The sequence below is a fragment of the Cervus elaphus genome, chromosome 17 (assembly GCF_910594005.1).
Source record: "Cervus elaphus chromosome 17, mCerEla1.1, whole genome shotgun sequence".
Classification (NCBI taxonomy): Eukaryota; Metazoa; Chordata; class Mammalia; order Artiodactyla; family Cervidae; genus Cervus; species Cervus elaphus.
Genome location: NC_057831.1, coordinates 8,541,382 through 8,564,792, shown reverse-complemented (window position 1 = coordinate 8,564,792; position 23,411 = coordinate 8,541,382). Strand labels below are relative to the sequence as shown.

Below are 23,411 nucleotides of genomic sequence, written 5' to 3'. Positions count from 1 at the left end.
TTTTCCTAAAAGTTTACTAAAAGTTCTCAGGTGATGCCAAATGCTACTGGTCTATGGACAAAATACACTTTGATAGCCATTGATGTAGAACTACTCAATGTTAATATTTGGTAATGTTTCTTCTTTTTAAGTTAAATTACGAAAACATCAAATTGGACTTTTCCCTTACCAGTCTCATGGTATTTCATGCCAAATGTCTGGGATATTTGCAATTTTTTGTTATTACAAACAATCCGCAATAAACATATTTGTATAGGACTCTTTGTACACATGTGTGAGAGCGTTGGGGCTTCCAAGTGTTGCTAGTGGTAAAGAACCCACCCGCCAGTGCAAGAGACACAAGAGACATGGGTTTGATCCCTGGGTTGGGAAGATCCCCTAGAGAAGGGCATGGCAACCCACTCCAATGTTCTTGCCTGGAGAATCCTATGGACAGGGCTATAGTCCATGCGGTTGCAGAGTAAGACACGACTGAAGTGACATAGTATGCACACACACACATGAGAGTTTCTTTGATGAAAGCTTCCAGGGTTTATAGAATTTTTACCTTTATCATCAGTGTAGAAAAGTTCTGTTAACCTCACACCCTAACCAGCACCTAGTATGATTAGGCTTTTTTTTTTTTTTTTTTTATAATTGTTTCTTTTTTTTTTATTATTATTATTTTTTTTCCAGTGGGTTTTATCATACATTGATATGAATCAGCCATGGATTTACATGTATTCCCAATACCGATCCCCCCTCCCACCTCCCTCTCCACCCGATTCCTCTGGGTCTTCCCAGTGCACCAGGCCGGAGCACTTGTCTCATGCATCCCACCTGGGCTGGTGATCTGTTTCACCATAGATAGTATACATGCTGTTCTTTTGAAATATCCCACCCTCACATTCTCCCACAGAGTTCAAAAGTCTGTTCTGTATTTCTGTGTCTCTTTTTCTGTTTTGCATATAGGGTTATCGTTATCACCTTTCTAAATTCCATATATATGTGTTAGTATGCTGTAATGTTCTTTATCTTTCTGGCTTACTTCACTCTGTATAATGGGCTCCAGCTTCATCCATCTCATTAGGACTGGTTCAAATGAATTCTTTTTAATGGCTGAGTAATATTCCATGGTATATATGTACCACAGCTTCCTTATCCATTCATCTGCTGATGGGCATCTAGGTTGCTTCCATGTCCTGGCTATTATAAACAGTGCTGCGATGAACATTGGGGTGCACGTGTTTCCTCAGTGTGTATGCCCAGAAGTGGGATTGCTGGGTCGTATGGCAGTTCTATTTCCAGTTTTTTAAGAAATCTCCACACTGTTTTCCATAGCGGCTGTACTAGTTTGCATTCCCACCAACAGTGTAAGAGGGTTCCCTTTTCTCCACACCCTCTCCAGCATTTATTGCTTGTAGACTTTTGGATAGCAGCCATCCTGACTGGCGTGTAATGGTACAGGCCAATATCACTGATGAACATAGATGCAAAAATCCTTAACAAAATTCTAGCAAACAGAATCCAACAACATATTAAAAAAATCATACACCATGACCAAGTGGGCTTTATCCCAGGAATGCAAGGATTCTTTAATATCCGCAAATCAATCAATGTAATACACCACATTAACAAATTGAAAGATAAAAACCATATGATTATCTCAATAGATGCAGAGAAAGCCTTTGACAAAATTCAACACTCATTTATGATTAAAACTCTCCAAAAAGCAGGAATAGAAGGAACATACCTCAACATAATAAAAGCTATATATGACAAACCCACAGCAAGCATCACCCTCAATGGTGAAAAATTGAAGGCATTTCCCCTGAAATCAGGAACAAGACAAGGGTGCCCACTCTCACCACTACTATTCAACATAGTGTTGGAAGTTCTGGCCACAGCAATCAGAGCAGAAAAAGAAGTAAAAGGAATCCAGATAGGAAAAGAAGAAGTAAAACTCTCACTGTTTGCAGATGACATGATCCTCTATATAGAAAACCCTAAAGGCTCTACCAGAAAATTACTAGAGCTAATCAATGAATATAGTAAAGTTGCAGGATATAAAATTAACACACAGAAATCCCTTGATTAGGCTTTTTAATCTTTGTCAATCTGTTGGTTAAAATGTATCTCATTATTGCTTTAATTTGTATTTCCCTGATTACTACAGAGAATGAACACTTTTTAATTATTATTGGCTATGTCAGTTCTCTTTTTCTGTGTTGCCAATGTGTATCTTTGCCAATTTTGACCTTTGCATTGTTGTTTTGAATTGTCTGGCTTTTTGAGAATCAAAGTTTCTTATTTCTTTAAATGACTGGTAAGGCTGACTTCACTTGGTTGTGATCCATTTTATCCAACTGTTATGCACAAGTCACGCTATACCTATTTCTTTCAAAAGTATGTTTATGGATCTTCCTGAGTTGGGAGACAAGACAAGAAAGATTATAGGAGTGGATGCTTTTACTCTTGCAGCCCGGGTGGCCAAGAAGAGGCAGTCAGGGTGAAAAGAAACTTTTAGGAAGTTGCAAGATATAAACAGCAGTGCCCTGAAGATAACTGGCATCAGGAATACATTATCAATGGCCAGTGGCTCTAATACAGTTAATAAACCCACTCCTGGTCAAAAAAGGAAAGAAATTTATAATGCCAAGAAGTTTGCCATTTAAAAAAAAGGAGAAGGAAGGGTCTGCAATGTAACAGGTACTTTCCCTGTTAATCCTTCTAATCTTTGTCACAACACTTTTGGGTCGATATGATTACTCCTATTTCATCACAAGAGCGGCTGATATTCAGAAAAGTTAACCAGGCAGTGCAAGAATGTGGAGACCCCAAAGCTTCTCCAGGTATAACCCCATAAGTCCATGATCTTTGCACTACTCCCTGCAGGGGAGAGTGAAGCCAGAACTAATATAAAATACAGGATCCTAAGTACTAGGATTTAAACCAGAGGAATCATGAAGACCAACAGTTTTCCAGTATACCCAGGACTGTTTTCAGGCCCTATACATATGCTTATCTTGTTAATGCATGCTTTCATCAAAGGGAATGGAACAGTTTTAAAATGAGACAAAATCAAATCCAAAGTGGCTGCTTAAAGTTCTGTTTTCTTAGACTCCCTATTATAAATCTTGTGACACGTTTTTATTGCCAAGAACTACTTACATAACATAAAAGTCCTATGTTTCAGGGGGAACTAGACAATAATGCAATTTCAAAAATAAGTAGATTATTCAATAAAAAGCAAAATAAGCCTATGGTGATAAAAGTCAGAACTGGGTAGCCCATGGCTCTTGCACATTGACAAGGGTGATTAAAGTGTTCACCATCTTGACTGGGGTCTTACTTACACAGATGTACAAACATCTGTTAGAACTCATCAAATTGTATAATACTCAAAGGCCTACATATTTCACTGTATGTAAACTTTACCTTCGTTTCAGAAAGTATTTAGAAGGGAGCTGGTGACTGCTGACGATGTTGTAAGGTGGCGGTCCACGCGCTGAGCTGCCGGCTGCCCCGGTCACGGCAGGACGCGCTGAGGTTCTGACCATGCGCTCCGTGCCGCCAGCAGAGCAGGGGCTGCCGGGCGCCGGGGCACATCCACCCCTGGGGGGCAGTAGCTGGCCCGCCCTGGGAACATCCAGTGGGAGTGGTGCCAACCTGAGACTGGATTCCTTCCACACAAGGGGATGCTGGGCATAATTCTTGATCCGAGTATTTATTCTTATCCCTTTGCACCAAAAAAAAAAAAAAAAATTCCTCTTCTCTGCCAAAAGCCAACCTCTGCTACACCAGTTTTTAAGTGATGAGGTGAAGGTCTGAAACCTAGAATCACAGGGACCTGCCTGCTCCTTATTAGACCTCTCCATCCCCGGGATACAGGGATTCAGGGCTGAGACAGAGCCGCACACAGCCGCTCTGAGCAAATGTCTCCTCCTCTGCCCTGTACAAACTGCAGAGACACAAAGGTTACACAGCAGAAAAGAGCCTGCTGTCCTTCCCATGGCAGGGAGCCCTCAGCCTCTGCTGTGTTTATGTAACTTTCCATCCCTCCATTTGTCTGCCGTCGCATCACTCCACGAGGAGGACGCGGACGCTGTCTGACCCTCGTCAGGCGACACGCCCTGCGGTGGGCACTTGTCACACTCCTGTCTCACTAGGACCCCATCAAAACTCCCGCTATTTGCACCTCCCGCTGAAGCTTCCCAGACGAGTCACCTTAACACAGAGAGGTGAGGAGAGGTTCTTCAGCAATCACTGACCTTAAGCCGGCCCTCAAGACTAAGCTGTTTTTACTACAGTTGTAACTCTCCTTTGAACTCGATCTCACTTGGCTAATTGGGAGCAAGTCCAAAATAACAATAAAAAATGTGTGTACTCAATATAGGTTGTACAAATTGCACTTGCACTTTGTATCAGAATAACCCTATCACTGTCGGCGCCCACCTTTACACATGTCATTGGCCAAAATGACTTCAGAGCCTGGGATCTATTGAACAGCTAAGATTTATTTTCAGGGAGAGGTGCTGCGTTCTGCCAGGTGCTGGCCCGCAGGAGCACAGGCTTCACCCGGACAGTGCCGTTGGGTTTGGATTCCATCAAACCAGGATGGAGTCTGTTCTGGCACTGCCTACACTTAAAACAGGTCTGCGCTCTACAGCCTGGCTGGACGCTGTCCTAGTGAAGCTCTCTGATCATTACAGGGTAAAGGGGTGTGCCCATAACGTGCACCTAACACACACACAAGAGAAGCAACACTGCAAAAGCAGCAGAAAGCGAGTTTCATGCATCAAGACACCGAACAGGGTGAACCTCATTTACAAGTTAAAGCTGGTATCACAGGGTTGAGAGAACACCTTCTTAATGGGAGCTGAACCAAGTGTTTAGATCAGTGTTCTTGTCTCTACTAGCCCATCGAACTGCATCACGCCAGTTAGATATTCACATCATAGAAGCTGGATATTCACAACATTTAACTTAAGAGATCCAGGGGGAAAATCTGTGTGTGTTTATAGTTTTTTTTACATTCAACAAATCCTTCATATAAGAATGTAATTTATAGTATTTTCTCTCTAAGTGTTTTTTCCTCCAAGATGGAAGATGAGCCTTAAGAGATAACCATACAGGGAGCTCAGATGCAGACAGACACCAGTCTCACCGGCAGAACTCCGAGCAGTAGGCATTACCAGCACAGACACGGGCCCTCCTCCACACAGCTGCGCACATAATACACTGAGTAATTAGCTGGGAATCACTGTTGGCAACTCTGGGTTTTATCATTCTATTATTCCAGTCCGTAACTTTGCATTTTCCAAAACTAAAATAGTACAAGAGTTGGTTGGTAGCTTTTCAGGTACAATCATGAATAAAGATGAACAAGGTAACTATTTCATGGTGAAAAGAGTGCAGCCTTAGAATAAGATGACATGGGTCTGAATTCCAGCCCTCCCACTTTACAGATATGAAATATTGGGAAATTTCCTTAACTTGACCCAGTCCTTAAATCTTCATCTGAGATGGGGATGACGATGTCAACACAAAACAGTTATTTCTGATCTCTAAAGGTTGGCAGGAAGATCCAAGTACTACTGCTATTAACTGCATAGCCTTGATTAAGTTTCTACTTTTAAATTTCTTCTTCTTAAATTAAATTTCTTCCCTTTTATTTGTCTGTTTTCATTTCCAGGCTCCAAAATGGCAAAGATACATTTTTTTTTTAAAGTAGATTTCAGGTAAACTAGGTTACTGCACACCAGGCATGCAGTTTAAATGTCAGCCTCTCATCTCCTCGGTAAGCATTCTTGTCTCACCTTGCTCTCGTGGAGTCTACAGTCTCGGGAGGGGAAACTGAAATGGGGACTAGCACAGATGGACATAATGGTTGACAGTCAATAAAGAGGGGCAGGTAAGCAGGTAAATGCAGCTCAGTAGGTAAAGAATCTGCCTGTCAATGCAGGAGATGCTGGTTCGATCCCTGGATTGGGAAAATCCCCTGGAGAAGGAAATGGCACCCCAATCCAGGATTCTTGCCTGGGAAATTCCATGGACAGAGGAGCCTGGCGGGCTACAGCCGCGGGGTGGCAAAGAGCTGGGCACGGCTGGGCATGGCACAGCGCAGCAGCAGTCAGAACAGACGGCTGAGGACTTCATCCTGAGATGTCACCTGAGTAAAAACCCGGAGCGGCTTCTGTGGTGCTCCAGTGGCTGCCTCCCAACACAGGGCATGTGGGTTAGATTCGGGCTGGGGAACTAAGATCCTATGTGCTGCCACTACTGAGCCTGCGTGAGCCAGCAAAAGATCCCACCTGATGCAACTGAGGCCCGAGACAGCAAAAATAAATAAGTGAATATTTTAAAACAAACAAAAAAAGCCTGATGGAGATGAGACAGTGAGCCACATGGAGAATGAGGTGAAGGGACTTCAGACAAGGAAACAGCAAGTGCACTTGTATCAGAATAACCCTGGGGCTGGAGCTTACCTGATTTGCAGAGAAAACAGCTGTGCTTGAGAGGACTGGCAGGGAGAGATAGCAGGTGGGATCCGAGGGGCTTCGGGGGCCGGATCAGGCGGGACCTTTCTTACTTAGAGCATGAAGGGGAAATCCATTGCAAGGTTTAAAGCAGGGGAGAGACGAGATCTAACAAGTTTTATAAAACACATTTTAAGACTAGACTGCAGGAAGTCCAAGGCTTGAAGTAGGGACAGCAGTTGGGGTGGGAAAGGCTGATGTGATAATTCAGGCGCTCCATGCCGAGGCTCCAGTGGGGCAGAACTGCAGAGGGAGACCACTGACTGGCGGGAACGTCAAGAGTTGTCCTGATGGCTGCATATATACTGGGGCGGGGCATGAATTTCAGCTGAGTTTAGCCTGTAAGGAATTTAGCCTGAATGGCTGGGATGGTGGACAAGTTAACTGTGATGGGGTTGAAGTACAAAGCAAGTTCAGAGGGAAGGAAGATCGGGGGTGATGTTTCAGACATGTTAAGTTTACGACACCTATTAGACATATATAGGTAGAGAAGTCAAGTAAGCAGTCGAATATATGAGTTGACATTGAAGAAACAATACAACTGCAATACAAGTTCGGTCAGCACACAAATTGTATTTAAAACCATGAGAGTAAATAAAATCACATAAGGACTACGTATATCAGAGCAGAGGGCCCAGGACTGAGCCATTTAGCACCACTGTGATGATCAGGCAGCAGCTAAGGAGACAGAGAGACAGAGAGACAGGAGAAAAGAACTGGGGAGTATGCAGTCCTGGAAAGCAAGCGAAGACAATCTGTCCTGGAGGGAGGAGTGGTCATCCACGTCACATGACACCCACAGACAGGGTGAGGTGAGAATGCGTTCTCACCACCAGCTCTTGTCCCGTGGATGCCATGCGACCCTGCAGAGTGGTTTCCATAGAGTGGTGAGGCTGAAGGCTGCGGTGGATTATGCTCCACAGAGTGGGAGGAATGGAAACGACAAACAGGGACAGCTCTTTCAAAGAGTTTAGCTCTTGTGGTCATCAGGGAAATGGTGGTCTCTGCAACGAGATGTGCAGTCCAATGAGCATTTGGTTTTGTTTTTAAGATGGGAGTATGTCAAGGCTGTATATTGTCACTCTGCTTATCTAACTTATGTGCGGAGTACATCATGAGAAATGCTGGACTGGATGAAGCACAAGCTGGAATCAAGACAGACAGCAGAAATATCAATAACCTCAGGTATGCAAATGACACCACCCTTATGGCAGAAAGCAAAGAAGAACCGAAGAGCCTCTTGATGAAAGTGAAAGAGGAGAGTGAAAAAGTTGGCTTAAAGCTCAACATTCAGAAAACGAAGATCATGGCATCTGGTCCCATCACTTCATGGCAAACAGATGGGGAAACAGTGGAAACAGTGTCAGATTTTATTTTGGGGGGCTCCAAAATCATTGCAGATGGTGACTGCAGCCATGAAATTATAAGACACTTACTCCTTGGAGAAAAGTTATGACCAACCTGGACAGCGAATTAAAAATCAGAGACATTACTTTGCCAACATAGGTGCATCTAGTCAGAGCTATGGTTTTTCCAGTGGTCACGTATGGATGTGAGAGCTGGACCCTAAAGAAAGCTGAGAACTGAAGAATTGATACTTTTGAACTGTGGTGTGGGAGAAGACTCTTGAGAGTCCCTTGGACTGCAAGGAGATCCAACCAGTTCATCCTAAAGGAGATCAGTCCTAGGTGTTCATTGGAAGGACTGATGCTGTAGCTGAAACTCCAGTACTTTGGTCACCTCATTCGAAGAGTTGACTCATTGGAAAAGACCCTGATGCTGGGAAGGATTGGGGGCAGGAGGAGAAGGGGACGACAGAGGATGAGATGGCTGGATAGCATCACCAACTCGATGGACATGAGTCTGAGTAAGCTCCGGGATTTGGTGATGGACAGGGAGGCCTGGCATGTTGCGGTCCATGGGGTCGCAAAGAGTCGGACACGACTGAGCAACTGAACTGAACTGATGCTGACAAACCAATTTGGTGGGGGAGGCGAATTTTGGTGATTCTGGACATAGAGGGAGGAGTTGCTGGGCTGTCTTTGAGAAGATGAGACGGATGAGAGAGCACAGTTGCGAGGCTGACCTTTGCTATTTCACAAACGGTTAAAGTCAAAGGGGAGTCAGAGGGGACTTTCCCTGATGGTCCAGTGTTTGGACTCTGAGCTTCCAATGCAAGGGCATAGGGTTCTGTCTTGGTTGAGGAACTACAATCCCACATGCTACTGGGCCAAAAAAAAATTTTAATTAAAAAAAAAAAACACAGCGAAACCCCAAAACCCTAAACATTTTTTTCCCCATTTATTTTTATTAGTTGGAGGCTAATTACTTTACAATATTGTAGTGGGTTTTGCCATACATTGACATGAATCAGCCATGGATTTACATGTGTTCCCCATCCCAATCCCCCCTCCCACCTCCCTCTCCACCCGATCCCTCTGGGTCTTCCCAGTGCACCAGCCCCGAGCACTTGTCTCATGCATCCCACCTGGGCTGGTGATCTATTTCACCCTTGATAATATACATGTTTCAATGCTGTTCTTTCAAAACATCCCACCCTTGCCTTCTCCCACAGAGTCCAAAAGTCTGTTCTGTACATCTGTGTCTCTTTTTCTGTTTTGCATATAGGGTTATTGTTACCATCTTTCTAAATTCCATATATATGCATTAGTATACTGTACTGGTCTTTATCTTTCTGGCTTACTTCACTCTGTATAATGGGCTCCAGTTTCATCCATCTCATTAGAACTGATTCAAATGAATTCTTTTTAATGGCTGAGTAATATTCCATGGTGTATATGTACCACAGCTTCCTTATCCATTCATCTGCTGATGGGCATCTAGGTTGCTTCCATGTCCTGGCTATTATAAACAGTGCTGCGATGAACATTGGGGTGCACGTGTCTCTTTCAGATCTGGTTTCCTCAGTGTGTATGCCCAGAAGTGGGATTGCTGGGTCATATGGCAGTTCTATTTCCAGTTTTTTAAGAAATCTCCACACTGTTCTCCATAGTGGCTGTACTAGTTTGCATTCCCACCAACAGTGTAAGAGGGTTCCCTTTTCTCCACACCCTCTCCAGCATTTATTGCTTGTAGACTTTTGGATAGCAGCCATCCTGACTGGCGTTTAATGGTACCTCATTGTGGTTTTGATTTGCATTTCTCTGATAATGAACGATGACACTCTCCGACATAAATCACAGCAGGATCCTTTATGACCCACCTCTCAGAATATTGGAAATAAAAGCAAAAATAAACAAATGGGACCTAATGAAACTTAAAAGCTTTTGCACAACAAAGGAAACTATAAGCAAGGTGAAAAGACAGCCCTCAGATTGGGAGAAAATAATAGCAAATGAAGCAACAGACAAAGGATTAATCTCAAGCAACTCCTGCAGCTCAATTCCAGAAAAATCAATGACCCAGTCAAAAAATGGGCCAAAGAACTAAACAGACATTTCTCCAAAGAAGACATACAGATGGCTAACAAACACATGAAAAGATGCTAAACATTTTTTTTTTTTACTTAAAAAAGAAAGAAAAAATAAAAAGGGAGGGGGGAGGCAGTGATCTAGAGGGTATAAAGTCAGATACAGGAGTGGGGAAAAGAGATGGGGAAGTGCTCTGTGGAAGGACTCCTCTAAATGCTCTATTTTTCACTGAAATAGTAAGCAAGATCACCACTCAAAGTGGGGGCGGGGACACACCATTGAGATCTAAGGAGAGAGGAGAAAGTAATAGTAAAACAACATACACACCCACTGCCCCTCAAAGAGTTAACTGTTTTCATCCCCACAAACCAATTCTCTCTTTTGCATGTTCTATTTTTAGGAAATATCATAATTCTCCCTCATTACATCTACCTAAAAAACCTAGAAAGTATTCTACATTCTTCCTTCCACTTAACCCTCCATCAAATCAATCCCTCACCCCCACAAACAGAGGTGTAACAAGTTCACTGCTAGTCTGGATTATGTAAACTCCTTATCAACTGCCCTGCTTCCAGACAGAACCTTCTCTGCCTATGAACAAATATGGAAATCAAAATCTATGAAGTGTCAAATTATGTGGCTCTGGGTTAGAGTATAAACAAAGGAAACTGTTCATCCTTAATGCTGTGGCCACACAGATCTTTAAATGATAGCAAATGTTTCCTGGCTTAAAAAATAAAATAAAATCCAGCACCTCGTTTGCATGGCAATTTGAGGACTCTTTGTGACCTTGCCTCGGCCAGCCTGCATGGCCTCATCTCCAGTTTATACTCAAGCAAACGCTGTGCTGAGCACTGGACACATTGCTTCCAATCTTGATCCATGAGGGAGGAAGAAAATGAGGTGTAGAGAGATAACAGATAATAAAGATACCCCAGTAGGTATTTTCCCATGGGGATTAAGAAGCCAAGCACTTAAGCTACACGCAGTGATCTCACGAAGACTTGCATTTGTGACATAGTGTTTTAAGACTTTTAATACCTCCGTCATTTGCCATAGCTCAAACAGCAGGAATCTTCCTCTTGTCTCCTAGTCTTCCTCTTCTACGGAGAAGGGAATTGCAACCCACTCTAGTATTCTCGCCTGGAGAATTCCTTGGACAGAAAAGCCTGGCCTGCTATGGTCCATGGGGTTGCAAAGAGTCGGACACGACTGAAGTGACTTAGCATGCATGCGTGCTTCCTCTTCTGATTCCACTTTCTCTGACTCAAGCCAGTGTGGAAGTGCACATATACCAACTCGCCACATTTTTAAAAACTCTTATCTGTGTTGCCTCTGGTAGATATTATATTTTAGTACATGAAAGGCTGAAAAACAATAATTTGTAAGATTTTTTTTTTTTTAACTGAAGTATAGGTGACTTATGTTTCAGGAGTACAGCAAACTGATTTACTTATATACAAATACGTTCTTTTTCAGATTCTTTTCCATCATAGATTATTAGAAGATACTGAATATAGTTTCCTGTGCTACATAGTAGGTCCTTGTTGTTTAAGATATTATTTTATTTTCTTAATATTTTTACTTATTTATTTGCTGAATTGGGTCTTAGCTGTGTCAGGCGAGAACTTCTGCTGTGCATAAGGACTCTCCAGCTGTGGTGCACGCCTCAGCAGCTGTGGGTCACAGTCTCAGTCGCTCCACACCAGGTGGGATCTTGTTCCCTGGCCAGGGACTGAACCTGCATCCCCTGCATTCCAAGGTGGATTCTTAACTGCTGGACCACCAGGGAAGTCCCTAAGATACTATTTTAATTAACAAGTAGAGTTCCTCCTTTGTCATTTGGCCAGTTTTAAGGAAAGATACTAAAGCCGCAAAATACACTTGGAACATCTGGTGGTTTCACAGTATGTCCACATGCCCTTTGACATTCTTCTCTTCAAGAGGTGAAGCCTCACTCCCTCCTCCCACGTCTGGATTTGATGCTTGGCCTCTTTTCTTTTTTTGTATTTATATATTTGGCTACATCATGTCTTAGCTGCAGAACATGTGAACTCTAGTTGCAGCAGGCCAACTCTTAGTTGCGGCATGTGAGATCTAGTTCCCTGACCAAGGATCGAACCCAGGCCTTCTGCACTCGGAGTGTGGAGCCTCAGCCCCTGGACCACCAGGGAAGTCCCTGATGCCTGGCTTCTGATGAGTAGTTAGTTACTATGAGGCAAAAGTGAGCGACTCTGGGGACTGGATCATCCCAGCCGCTGCCGATTCCCCCTTGTTCGCTCCCTGCCACGTGCTGAGGACGTGGAGTGACTTACGGAAAAGCCTGCTGCCGGGGCAGGCAGCCCTCTGGGAAGGGCTCGCTCAAGCAGGAGGCAGGCGGCCCCGCGGCATCCTGAGTGCAGCCACGGGCTGGGAACCTGGGCCGGAGCCACCCCGCTTGCTGGGCGCCTCTGGCCTTCCTGAACCACCGAAACTGGGATAATAGAGGCTGCTGTTCAAATCACTAAGCTTAGAGTGATTTGTTACTAAGCAAGAGGTCAATATCACCCTCATGACCACCAACTAATTAGCATTAATCAATGGATCTGGAATCCTAAATCCAGACCATTTTCACTTTACTTCACCAAGTGACGCCAAAAAAAAAAAGCACAAGGATGATTATAGTTCAAAAAATTTTAAATATCATCTCTTACAGTTTAATTTGAACTTTGCATAGAATATTAATTTCCACTTTATGGTAGAAGAGAAATAAGTAGGAACTTTTAGATGTGGATTTAATAAGAAAGAATATAAAATACATAGTTTATAAAGCTATAATCTTAGCTTTTAGATGGATACACATGTTTGTATATATACCTACTGATAGCAGCCATGTTACTGACAACTATCTTAACTCTTTAAGAATGCTTAAAAAATTAAGAATGCATAAAAATTATTTAATAATAAAAATCCATCCCAAGGTCTAATTATGTGGCTCTGGGTCAGAAGTTATACAAAGAAATTACGCATATCTGCAATTGGTTCCAGACCTCTACTAGTTATACTTCAGGATCTATATAAAACATCTCAAAATTAAACTTATAAATGCTCTATCAAACTTAAAATGAAGTGCGAGAATGATTTTTCTAAAAGTATAATGAAGATAAACCTCATATTGAATAAAACACAACATTTGCTCTGAACCAAATTTTCTGAGCATCCACAATAAAATTTGGGTAAATACAGCCTACCATTAACTTAATATTCAGTCTCAAGCGTTTATTCCCTCTTCTCCTGGATCAGCAGTGTGGCCCCAGGGGTCTAACCTATTAGTACTATACTGTTCCTCTGATACTCTTAAGAAATGTTTTTTCCTTAGGAAAATGGTTACCATCTTATTTGTAAAATACACTTGTTCATTATTTAAAGGCCAATGTGGACAAAGGAAAAGAAAAGATCATCAACATCAAGATAGCAAGTCTGGAACCAACGGAAACTTTTCAGAGTATTTTTGTTTTGTTTCTAAAACAAAGCTATGAGAAAATATCACAGGGGAATAAGTGCAATGGACATTTTAAAAATTTTTTTAAAAATATATAACCAGCCAATTCTTTAGGACTAAAATAGATCTAGATCCACTGCCCATCTACAATTAAACCCTCCTTATTCGTGTAGCTGTGTTTTCATCCAGGCTGATTTGGAAATGTAGGATTATGTATAAAGCTCTAGCATTTATTTTTCCAAGCTTACATGTCCAATTTAAGAAAAGCTCAGTTGGTAGTGCAAGCAGGATGTCACAGGCAAGTATCCAGCCTGCCTCCACCATCTCCCAGCTTCCTCTCTCAAGGCTGTGGGATAAACACAGCAGAGATCTGCTCTATGAAACCACAGCTTTCATCCTTCCTCCGTGATTTCTCCGGCTCTCAAAATCCAGACTTTCAACTTATGTACTGAATATTGAACTTATTTAACATCTGTCCTGTTACCTTGTATTGATATTTAATTTTTGATAAAAAATCTTCTCAATGAAACCAAAAAAAAATTTTTTAAGTGTCTTCCTTGCTTCATTAAAAAAAAAAAAAAAAACTCATTGCCTAGACCAGTGCCTTACATATTACAATGGTTCAACAACTGCTTTTAAGATAAGGTCATTCAGGAGCGGATGATCCCGGCCCCATCACTTCATGGCAAACATGGGGAAACAGTGGCAAACTTTGTTTTTGGGGCTCCAAAATCACTGCAGATGGTTACGGCAGCCATGAAGTTAAAAAATGATTACTTCTTGGAAGGAAAGTTATGACCAACCTGGACAGCATATTAAAAAGCAGAGACATTACTTTACCAACAAAGGTCCATCTAGTCAAAACTATAGTTTTTCCAGTGGTCATGTATGGATGTGAGAGTTGGACCATAAAGAAAGCTGAAGGGTGCTGAAGAATTGATGCTTTTGAACTGTGGTGTTGGAGAAGACTCTTGCGAGTCCGTTGGACTGCAAGGAGATCCAACCAGTCCATCCTAAAGGAGATCAGTCCTGGGTGTTCGTTGGAAGGACTAATGTTGAAGATGAAACTCCAATACTTTGGCCACCTGATGCGAAGAGCTGACTCATTTGAAAAGACCCTGATGCTGGAAAAGATTGAAGGCAGGAGGAGAAGGGGATGACAGAGGATGAGATGGTTGGATGGCATCACCGATTCAATGGACATGAGTTTGAGTAGGCTTCGGGAGTTGGTGATGGACAGGGAGGCCTGGCATGCTGTAGTCCATGGGGTCACAAAGAGTCAGACACGACTGAGCGACTGAATTGAACTGAGAATATTTTTAAACAAGCAGATAAAGTCATGTAGCCTAAGTTTTGGAAAATACTTACTTTTGTATATTGCACTTATATTTACACATCTGATTCCATTAATGCTTTACTTAATGATTTTCAGCATGCAACAAATCTGACTCATCAAAATATTTATATCATAAAAATCTCATAAAATTAGCTGATATGTTTTGAAATTTTTCAGGTTTCTTTTAAAAGTTATAAACAGTTATAATATCAATATAAAATAAAGTTAGATATAACAGTTATATATACAGTTATATATAAACAGTTAGATAGCTAAAAATGCTCCTTTATCACACTGCAAAAAAAAAATATATCATAAATATTTTATCATGGCTGTTACATTTGCACCAAAGAATTATGTCATCAAGAACATAACATAACTCAAGATGATAACATAAACTCAAGATGATAAAAACAGAGGAGAATAAAAGCTCTGATTCCAAATTAGATTTCTACTTAACAACCGGAGTCGACATTCAACCAAGAGAAAACAGGTGTCAGCCTAACCTGACATTACTGGATATAATCTCCACCTCAGATCAATATGAATGTTTTCTAGAACTTGCATTATTTCACAGTGTCCTGGCTTCTACCTCACTGATGCAGCCATTATAAAACAAAGCACTCATCTCCACACGCCATAACAAGCAATACTTCAAGAGAGGGGAGTATTTCAGGAAAAGATCAGCTGAGCTAGAGAGAAAGAGTTGAGTTTCCCTGCTGCTGCTGCTAAGTCACTTCAGTCGTGCCCGACTCTGTGCAACCCCACGGACAGCAGCCCTCCAGGCTCCCCTGTCCACGGGACCCACTGGGCAAGAATACTGGAGTGGGTTGCCATTTCTTCCTCCTGAGTTTCCCTATGCTTCTTTACTAAACATAAAAGAACCACCTAGTTATAGTAATAACTGATGCATGTGACAAAAATTAAAAAATGGATCCAAGTGCCCAGGTCTGAAAAATCTTGTGTTAAGCCTAAAAGAAATTTAACCGCAGCTCTAAAATTCACACACTTGCTGCAAATGTTTTCATGATGTTTCCTGTGCATGTCATAGAGCACACTCACCCAGATTCACATGAACCATGCTCCAGCAACTCATATCCCTGTAAAACATATCTTCGTGTTCACTGGCAGTATTACTCCTAATACATTATAAAGGACCTCTGACCCCTCCTTCTCCCCAACCCCACCTGCTCCCTTTCTTTTTTTCCAATTTAAAAAAAGTCTGTCGGCAGAGCGGTTTCAACACAACTTTGTAGAGTTCTCCTTGTCTCCACCTTCAAGCCCTGCTTCTACATGATCACATATCACATCAGGGAACTTCCCACCCCCAAATCAAAAGTAATCTAAACATCTACTGCAGCAGCTCAAGAAAACAATGAGGTGGAAGAAAGAGAGTGCAGTCATCATCCACAGTGGAATTTTAAAAAACCCTCTTGCCTAGGTTTCAATTTCAGACCTGCCAGGTTTTAGTTGTGTGACTTCGGCCAAGTTCCCTCAATGTCCCGTATCTCAGTTTTATCTACTGTAAGTGGGAATAAAACAATGACCACCTCCTCTGGTCGTGACAAAGATTTAAACAAATTAACATGCGTCAGGTCCTCAGAACAGTTCCCACAGGACAAGGAGTTATTCCCCAAGTCCCACCCACACTGTTCCTCAAACCGTTTAGACTGGCTCTTCTCTCTCCCTTGACCCCTTTACTTTTTCTCTTCATTCACTTTCTCTAGCCAATAGTTCTGTGACCTTTCCCAAATAAATTATTTTAGCTTCTTCTAGCTTTTCCAGTCCGCTCCCTACCACCACCACCCTTTGCCCATTAACCGCACTGTCTTAGAAGGGAGTATACAGAGAAGGGAAGGTTGTAAGCATTTATCCTCTATGACTTAAAAAAAAATTCTCTCACAGAAGTTTTAGGAATATCTATGATCTTGACTTCCAAAAAGGCATTGCATTATTACACTTACAATTGTAACACTAATGAAAAGAACTCCTGAAAATGTTTAATTAGTTGAAATATTTCACAAGAAGAGGGGCAGATGAAGTGATGACATATTTTACTGAATCTTAAAAGTCTTCCTGAATATTCTGGACTATGTTGTAGTTCAGACTCTAGTATTCAGTATTCAATTGCTCCTTTCAATCAGCTCTGCAGAGCTGGTACCGTAAGAAATTGGGGTCACTAAAAGGTGCCAAGACATTTTATAAACAATCAATAATCACATTTCATCTTCGGTTCCTTGGTAAATAGTTGGAGTCAGCATCAGCTTACTCGATACAACTGCACTAACACAAAGAGAAGAAACCAAATTTACATTGCCTCATTTATGAGCAAAAACAATGAAAAGTATCTTTCTTTGAAGCTTAGCGTTTGTTAGAGGGTAACAGTCCAGTCAGGAACTGTGCTGGCTGTCATTTGATCCCAGCTGACTGGTTATTATGTGGCTGATGACCTCTTCATCCTTTTTTTCTCATGAAAGTTCCATGCCTCCTTTAAACAAATGACAGTTGACATTTATTGATCACTTCCCGTGTGCCAGGAACTATGTCAAGCCCTTTGCATGAACAAACACATTTAATCTTTACAACAACCCTCTGAGGTAGGTAGGTCCTTTTACAACCCTCATTTAGCAGATGAGGAAACTGAAGATCCAGGGATTAACCAGTTCTATCCGGGTTTCTCATCAAGTAAGTGTTGAAGATGGGATTCAAGCCCAGAGCGAGCAATCGTAACAACTACTCCCCAAAGCCCTACTGGGACTCTCCCATTGTGATTTAAAAAGCTTCGTGAGAGAAAGAGCACTTTTCTATTGTATGTACACAACAGCAAACATTGCCCCCAGTTTGTTTATGTAGCTATAAATCTAAAGATAATTTTGGAATTCATACAGTTCATCTTCTTAGTAGTTCTGGGTCAGCTAAATGACTTTTTATACCACAACCAAGCTGAGAGTATGACTGTTTTTCTGACTGTTTCTCTTCATTCCTTTTTTTCTGAAGGAATAATTCTCACAGGAAATAATTTCAACCCCAGCAGTGTGAGCGTGGGAGGCGAGGGCAAAGAGTGGGGAGGGTCAGCAAGATGTTTAAAAAGCTGCGTCTGGAAACCTTCCCATCAGTAAAGTTACTAAGACGCCAGTGAAGTCACTGAAAACTTTTATCTCATGAAATGTTCTGTGTGAATAAGCTTTTGTGAAAACCAGCGAGAGCTCAGTCTTCTCATCAAATCATCGCAGGGTAAAACAGAGACAGCAGGGGAGGAGGAGGGGGCCTGGAGGCAGGCAATGCCGAGAATGCTGAGTAATTCAGCAGAAATCTCAGGGGGAGCTCTGGACAGTCACAATCTGGGGACCTGTGGCTGAACCCACTTTACGCAGGTCTGTAAGCGAGCAGATGGCCCGTGACTGTGAGCCAGGTTATTTACTCACGTAATCCAATTTAAGGGCTAACACTTTCAAAAATTGACACCACCATGTGTTGCCTAGGATGTGAAGCAACTAGAACTCTCATACACATCACAGGTGAAAAAGCATATGGCACAGTCACTTTGGAAAGGACTTTGGAAGTTTCTTATAGAATTCAACAAACACCCAACACACGACCTGGAAATACCCCTCCTATGTATGTACCCAAGAGAAGCGAAAATATGTCCACAAAAAGACCAGTATGCAAACATCAACAGTGCGTCTTCTTCTAAGAGACAAAAACTGGAAACAACTCAAAGTCTATCAACGGATGAACAGATAATCAAATTGTGGCACATCCACACCCCGGAATAATCACTCAGCAATAAAAAAGGAACACACTACTTATACACGCAAGAACGCGGATGAACCACAAGCATGACACTTAGTGAATGACGGCAGGCACACAAGACTACATACTTACATACATGACTCCACTTACATGATGTGTATGACATTCTAGAAAAGGCAAGACACCAGCGACAGGAAACAGGTCAGGGACTGTCGGCAGCTGGGGGCTGAGGGAGGAGGAGCTCAGCTACAGGGGGTGCAGGGAAATATACGAGGGGACAGGAATGCTTTGCATCTTGAAAAAATTTTATTATTATTGTTATTTATTTGGCTGCACTGGGATCTTAGCTGTAGCACGTGGATCTAGTTCCCCGACCAAGGATCAAATTCTAGCCCCCTGCACTGGGAGCGCAGTCTTAGCCATGGGACCACCAGGGAAGTCCCAAATGTTTTGTATCTTGATGATAGTGATAGTTACAGGACTGTACATGCATCTCTTAAAAACTCATCAAACTATACACTTTAAATGAGTGAATTTGATTACCTAACTTGCACATCAGTGCAGCAGGGGGTTTTGTTACTGTTGTTTTAGTTTAAGCAACCCACTCCAGTATCCTTGCCTGGAAAATTCCATGGATGGAGGAGCCTGGTGGGTTACAGTCTATGAGGTCACAAAGAGTCGGACAAGACTGAGCAACTTCATTTTCACTTTCCTCACTGGCAGTTACAAAGACAAAAACATGTGTACCCAGAGGATGCTCTCTTGCAGAAATGCAGTCTCTTCACCCTGGTGATTTTGTTGCATATTCTCATGGATTCCCTCAATCCTCAGTGTTCATGCAACTTTGAAAGAGACGTTTAACCAGAGCATGATTTGGGCTAAGTCTCTTGACCCGTACAGTTGTTTTTCAGGCCATGGTTTTAAAACATAAACTAAAAGCTGAACATCACCGTCTTAAGTGCACATAATACATCCTTGGTTTATAACTAGGGCAGCCAGATAAAACATAGGATGTCCGGTCAAATTTAACTTTAGATGAATAACAAATGGTTTTTTAGTATAACAATATCCCCAATATTGCATAAGATATGCTTTGCATTTCCTCTATCTGGCAATCCAATTAAAGAACACCATTGGTCCATGCACAGTCTTTTCAATTTCATTTATTCATTCACAATGAATTAGCTAATTATTTAATCTCATATATATGTTTTAGCTGCAGGTATTTTTAGTAATCATGGCTGTAACTACCTTCTTAAGAAACCACGTGGCAACTCTAAGGCCCTGAGAAGGTATTCAGAAGACTGAGAAGTTACTGACCCAGGAGCCTGGTCATCAAGCTGTGACTGCAGGCTGGGTGCACCAGCACCAACTCTGCTTGTGGAACCGGCTTTCACTCAGGGCTCACCTAGACTACTGAACTCAGAACCTGCATCTTAAGATTCCACATGCACATTCCTGTTTTGAAGTGAAGTGAAGTCACTCAGTCGTGTCTGACTCTTTGCGACCCCATGGACTGTAACCTACCGGGCTCCTCCATCCATGGGATTTTCCAGGCAAGAGTACTGGAGTGGGGTGCCATTTCCTTCTACAGGGGATCTTCCCAACCCAGGGATCGAACCCAGGTCTCCCACATTGTAGGCAGATGCTTTACTGTCTGAGCCACAAGGGAAGCACTGATTATTTATTAAAAAAAAATTTTTTTTTCTTCTTTTTTTTTCCCCACTTATTTTTATGAGTTGGAGGCTAATTACTTTACAATATTGTAGTGGTTTTTGCCATACATTGACATGAATCAGCCATGGATTTACATGTGTTCCCCATCCTGAACCCCCCTCCCACCTCCCTCCCCATCCCATCCCTCTGGGTCATCCTAGTGCACCAGCCCTGAGCACTTGTCTCTTGCATCCACCCTGAACTGGCGATCTGTTGGAAGCACTGATTTAGAAGGCTGTGTTTCAGGAAAATTCCCAAGGACATATGTAGCGGGGATCCAAGGGAAATTGACTTAAAGTACAGAAACTCCTTATGAGAATATTTTAAAAGTTCAGGCATTACTTCAAGATCTGAATCATGGTACAGTACAGGTGGCAGGAATGAAATTGAAAGAAAGAAACGGAAATGGGAAACACTAATAGAAAAACAATCTATGGAACTTGGGAAAGACTGGATGGGCTTCCCAGGGGGCTCAGTGGTAAAGGACCCACCTGCCAATGCAGGAGAGGAGATGCAGGTTCCACCCTGGGTCAGGAAGATCCCCTGGAGGAGGGTACGGCAACCCACTCCAGTATTCTTGCCTGGAGAATCCTGCAGACAAGGAGCCTGGAGGACTACAGTCCATGGGGTCGCAGGAGTCCGACAGTAACAACTGTGGTTTTAGAATTTCTAAATGCTCCACAGGTGATTCTATTTGCAGCCAAGGTTAAGAACCACAAATAGGAGCTCTTTCAATCTATTTTTTTTTTCTTTCAATCTATTTGTTTTCACTTAGAGATGATTTCCAACCCTGGCTACACTTTAGAATTATTTGAGGATCTTTAAAAATGTATCAGTATCTACACACTGCCCTTAGAGATTCTGATTTAATTTGTAACTTTTTAGAAGTTCCACAGTTGTTAGTAATGTGCAGGCAGGGCTGAGAATACTCAAGTGAAGCATTCAGTTTACATGATCATTTATTAACTTTTTTTTTTTTTTTCAAATAAATGTAAAATGAAGAGAGAATTCAGTGTTTACAGAATCCAAACCTTCTAATTAGGTGAAATATAAACCAACCTATTTTCATTTGCTTGTTATAATTTCAGAATAAATTTTTCTTGGAGTTAGCTACAATTTCCATTTTTTTCAAAACCTCATTTTGAATAAAAAATAAAATTAGTTGATGACCATTGAGACTGGATAACCATTTATGATATAAGCATTATTCAGATGTTCAAAATATAACATGAAATAAATTGATTATAATCACAACCACAATTATATATCTTAGGATAGAGTAAGGTCCTCAGGAAACAGGGGTAAAAAAAATTATATGTCTAAAATGTATTTCTAGGTCAAAGTAAATAATCAGGATATAATTCTATTACTAAGTCGAAATAAAAAACATCAAGCAGAACATTTAAGTACTTCCGAGTTAACTACACTACGGCATTATTTCAGAAGTATGAAAAGTAAAAAAAAATTTTCAAAAAGAAAAATGTTTCCAAATGACCTTTTATAAAATGGAAAATTGGCTTACCTCTTCCCTGTGATTCTTGATTGGCATACAAAGAATACTTTGTGTCTTGTAGCCTGTAATTTGGTCAACTTCTGCATTGAATCGAGGGTCCTAGTAAGGAAGATGAAATTAAATTTAGTGACTGACTTGCTCAATGATTGATTTGATTTTTCTGATTTATAGGATTAGAGAAATCTAACCTTTGACTTACCTTGTTGCTCTGAATGTTAATTTTATCATTGTAAAGATATCAAATCACATAAGTACATATAATCTTTGACAAAGATAAATTTAAAGTTTTTTAAAGAAGCTAGTGTTCATAGATACAGATGCAAACAAATGTTAAGAAATAAACAAAATCCAAAAAAGTAACCAATTTAGATAGTCTCACTTAAACCCCAGAAAAAGTGACCACTTTCCTCTTCTGTAATAAATTTTGCCTATTCCCATCTCACTGATTCTTCTGAAAAAGAAAAGCATCTCTGGTCTGAAATTCTTTCCTATAAAACCCACCACCTCCAAAATGACCTTTCCAGTACTGATGTTACTTCCCTTGTAATGACTGACCTTGTTCAGAGGAGCGTGATGGGCTACAGTACACTGGGCCATCGGCCACAAAGAGTTGGACATGACTCAGCCTAACACAACAACAACAACAAACGATTGTTTATCTCTTACCTCAGTATTCTGTATTTCTATCTCAGATGTTCATAAGAATTAAAATCTTTTCTTTTTTATTTAATAAAAGTGCATGGGCTTCATCAAACTATAAACAACTCCTTAATCTTCTGAATCTCTTTCCCCTTTCACAAAGTACATCCTTGCACATCCAATAATCACAAAGGGCTTTTGAAATGTGTAAAAGTTCAAAATGTGGGTTAAAGAAGAAAAAGATGCAGGCTATTTTCCATTAAACCAGACTAAGAAGATTAAAGGTAGGCCGTAAACTCCATGAGGGGCTTTTATTGGTTCATTGCTGTATTCCTAAGATCAACTCAGGAACTCAAAAACATCTGTTTAAAAAATGAAGCAATTCATTAACAACTGATACCATAGTTATCCAATGTGATCATTTTTAGCTTACTATAGCTTAAAACAAATCTTTTAGAGGTAGAAGGAAAAACTCCAAGGAAATGGACAGATACTAGTATATGAGATACAATTAGAATGGAAGCAAACATACCAGAATATAAATATCTGAATGAATATTGTTCCCTTCAAAGCAATAGCCTTGGGAACTTACATGCTCAACCTAATAATAGCATTATTGTTGTAAAAACTCTGCTTTTGGAATTCCCTTTGGAAAATACAGAGTAGTCACACTGGAAAAATCCTCATCTTTGAAGGTCATTTCTATTTTTTTTTTTTAATTAGTCTAAAGTCACGCAAAGCCAAAGCTGTGAATGAAGTAAATGATTGCACTAAATTCCATCAAACTAGGGTCAGAAATGAGGCCAATTTTCCCGTTTAGAGGGCCCGAACGTGGCCTTAAAGACAAACTTTCAAAAGGAAAGTTAAAAAATGGTGGCGAATCAACATAAATATTTTATGTTACAAATAAACAGTATTGCATTTTAATTTTTCTGCAAACATGTTCAAAGTTGCATTGAAAAGAGAAAATCTTGCCTGAATATTTCCAAAAGACAGTTTTAAATAACATGCTATATTGCAAGGT

At 41.2% G+C, this 23,411-nt stretch overlaps 1 protein-coding gene across 4 annotated transcripts in view; it reads right to left on the bottom strand.

Annotated features, from left to right (window-relative positions):
• The window catches only part of PDE5A (phosphodiesterase 5A), a 149,688-nt gene that overhangs the window by 89,407 nt on the left and 36,870 nt on the right, over positions 1-23,411 (bottom strand). For all 4 annotated transcript variants that reach the window (XM_043871546.1, XM_043871549.1, XM_043871548.1 and 1 more), the window contains exon 3: positions 21,758-21,847. In XM_043871546.1, the coding sequence (XP_043727481.1) occupies positions 21,758-21,847 (90 nt within the window). The remainder of the gene's footprint in view (positions 1-21,757; positions 21,848-23,411) is intronic.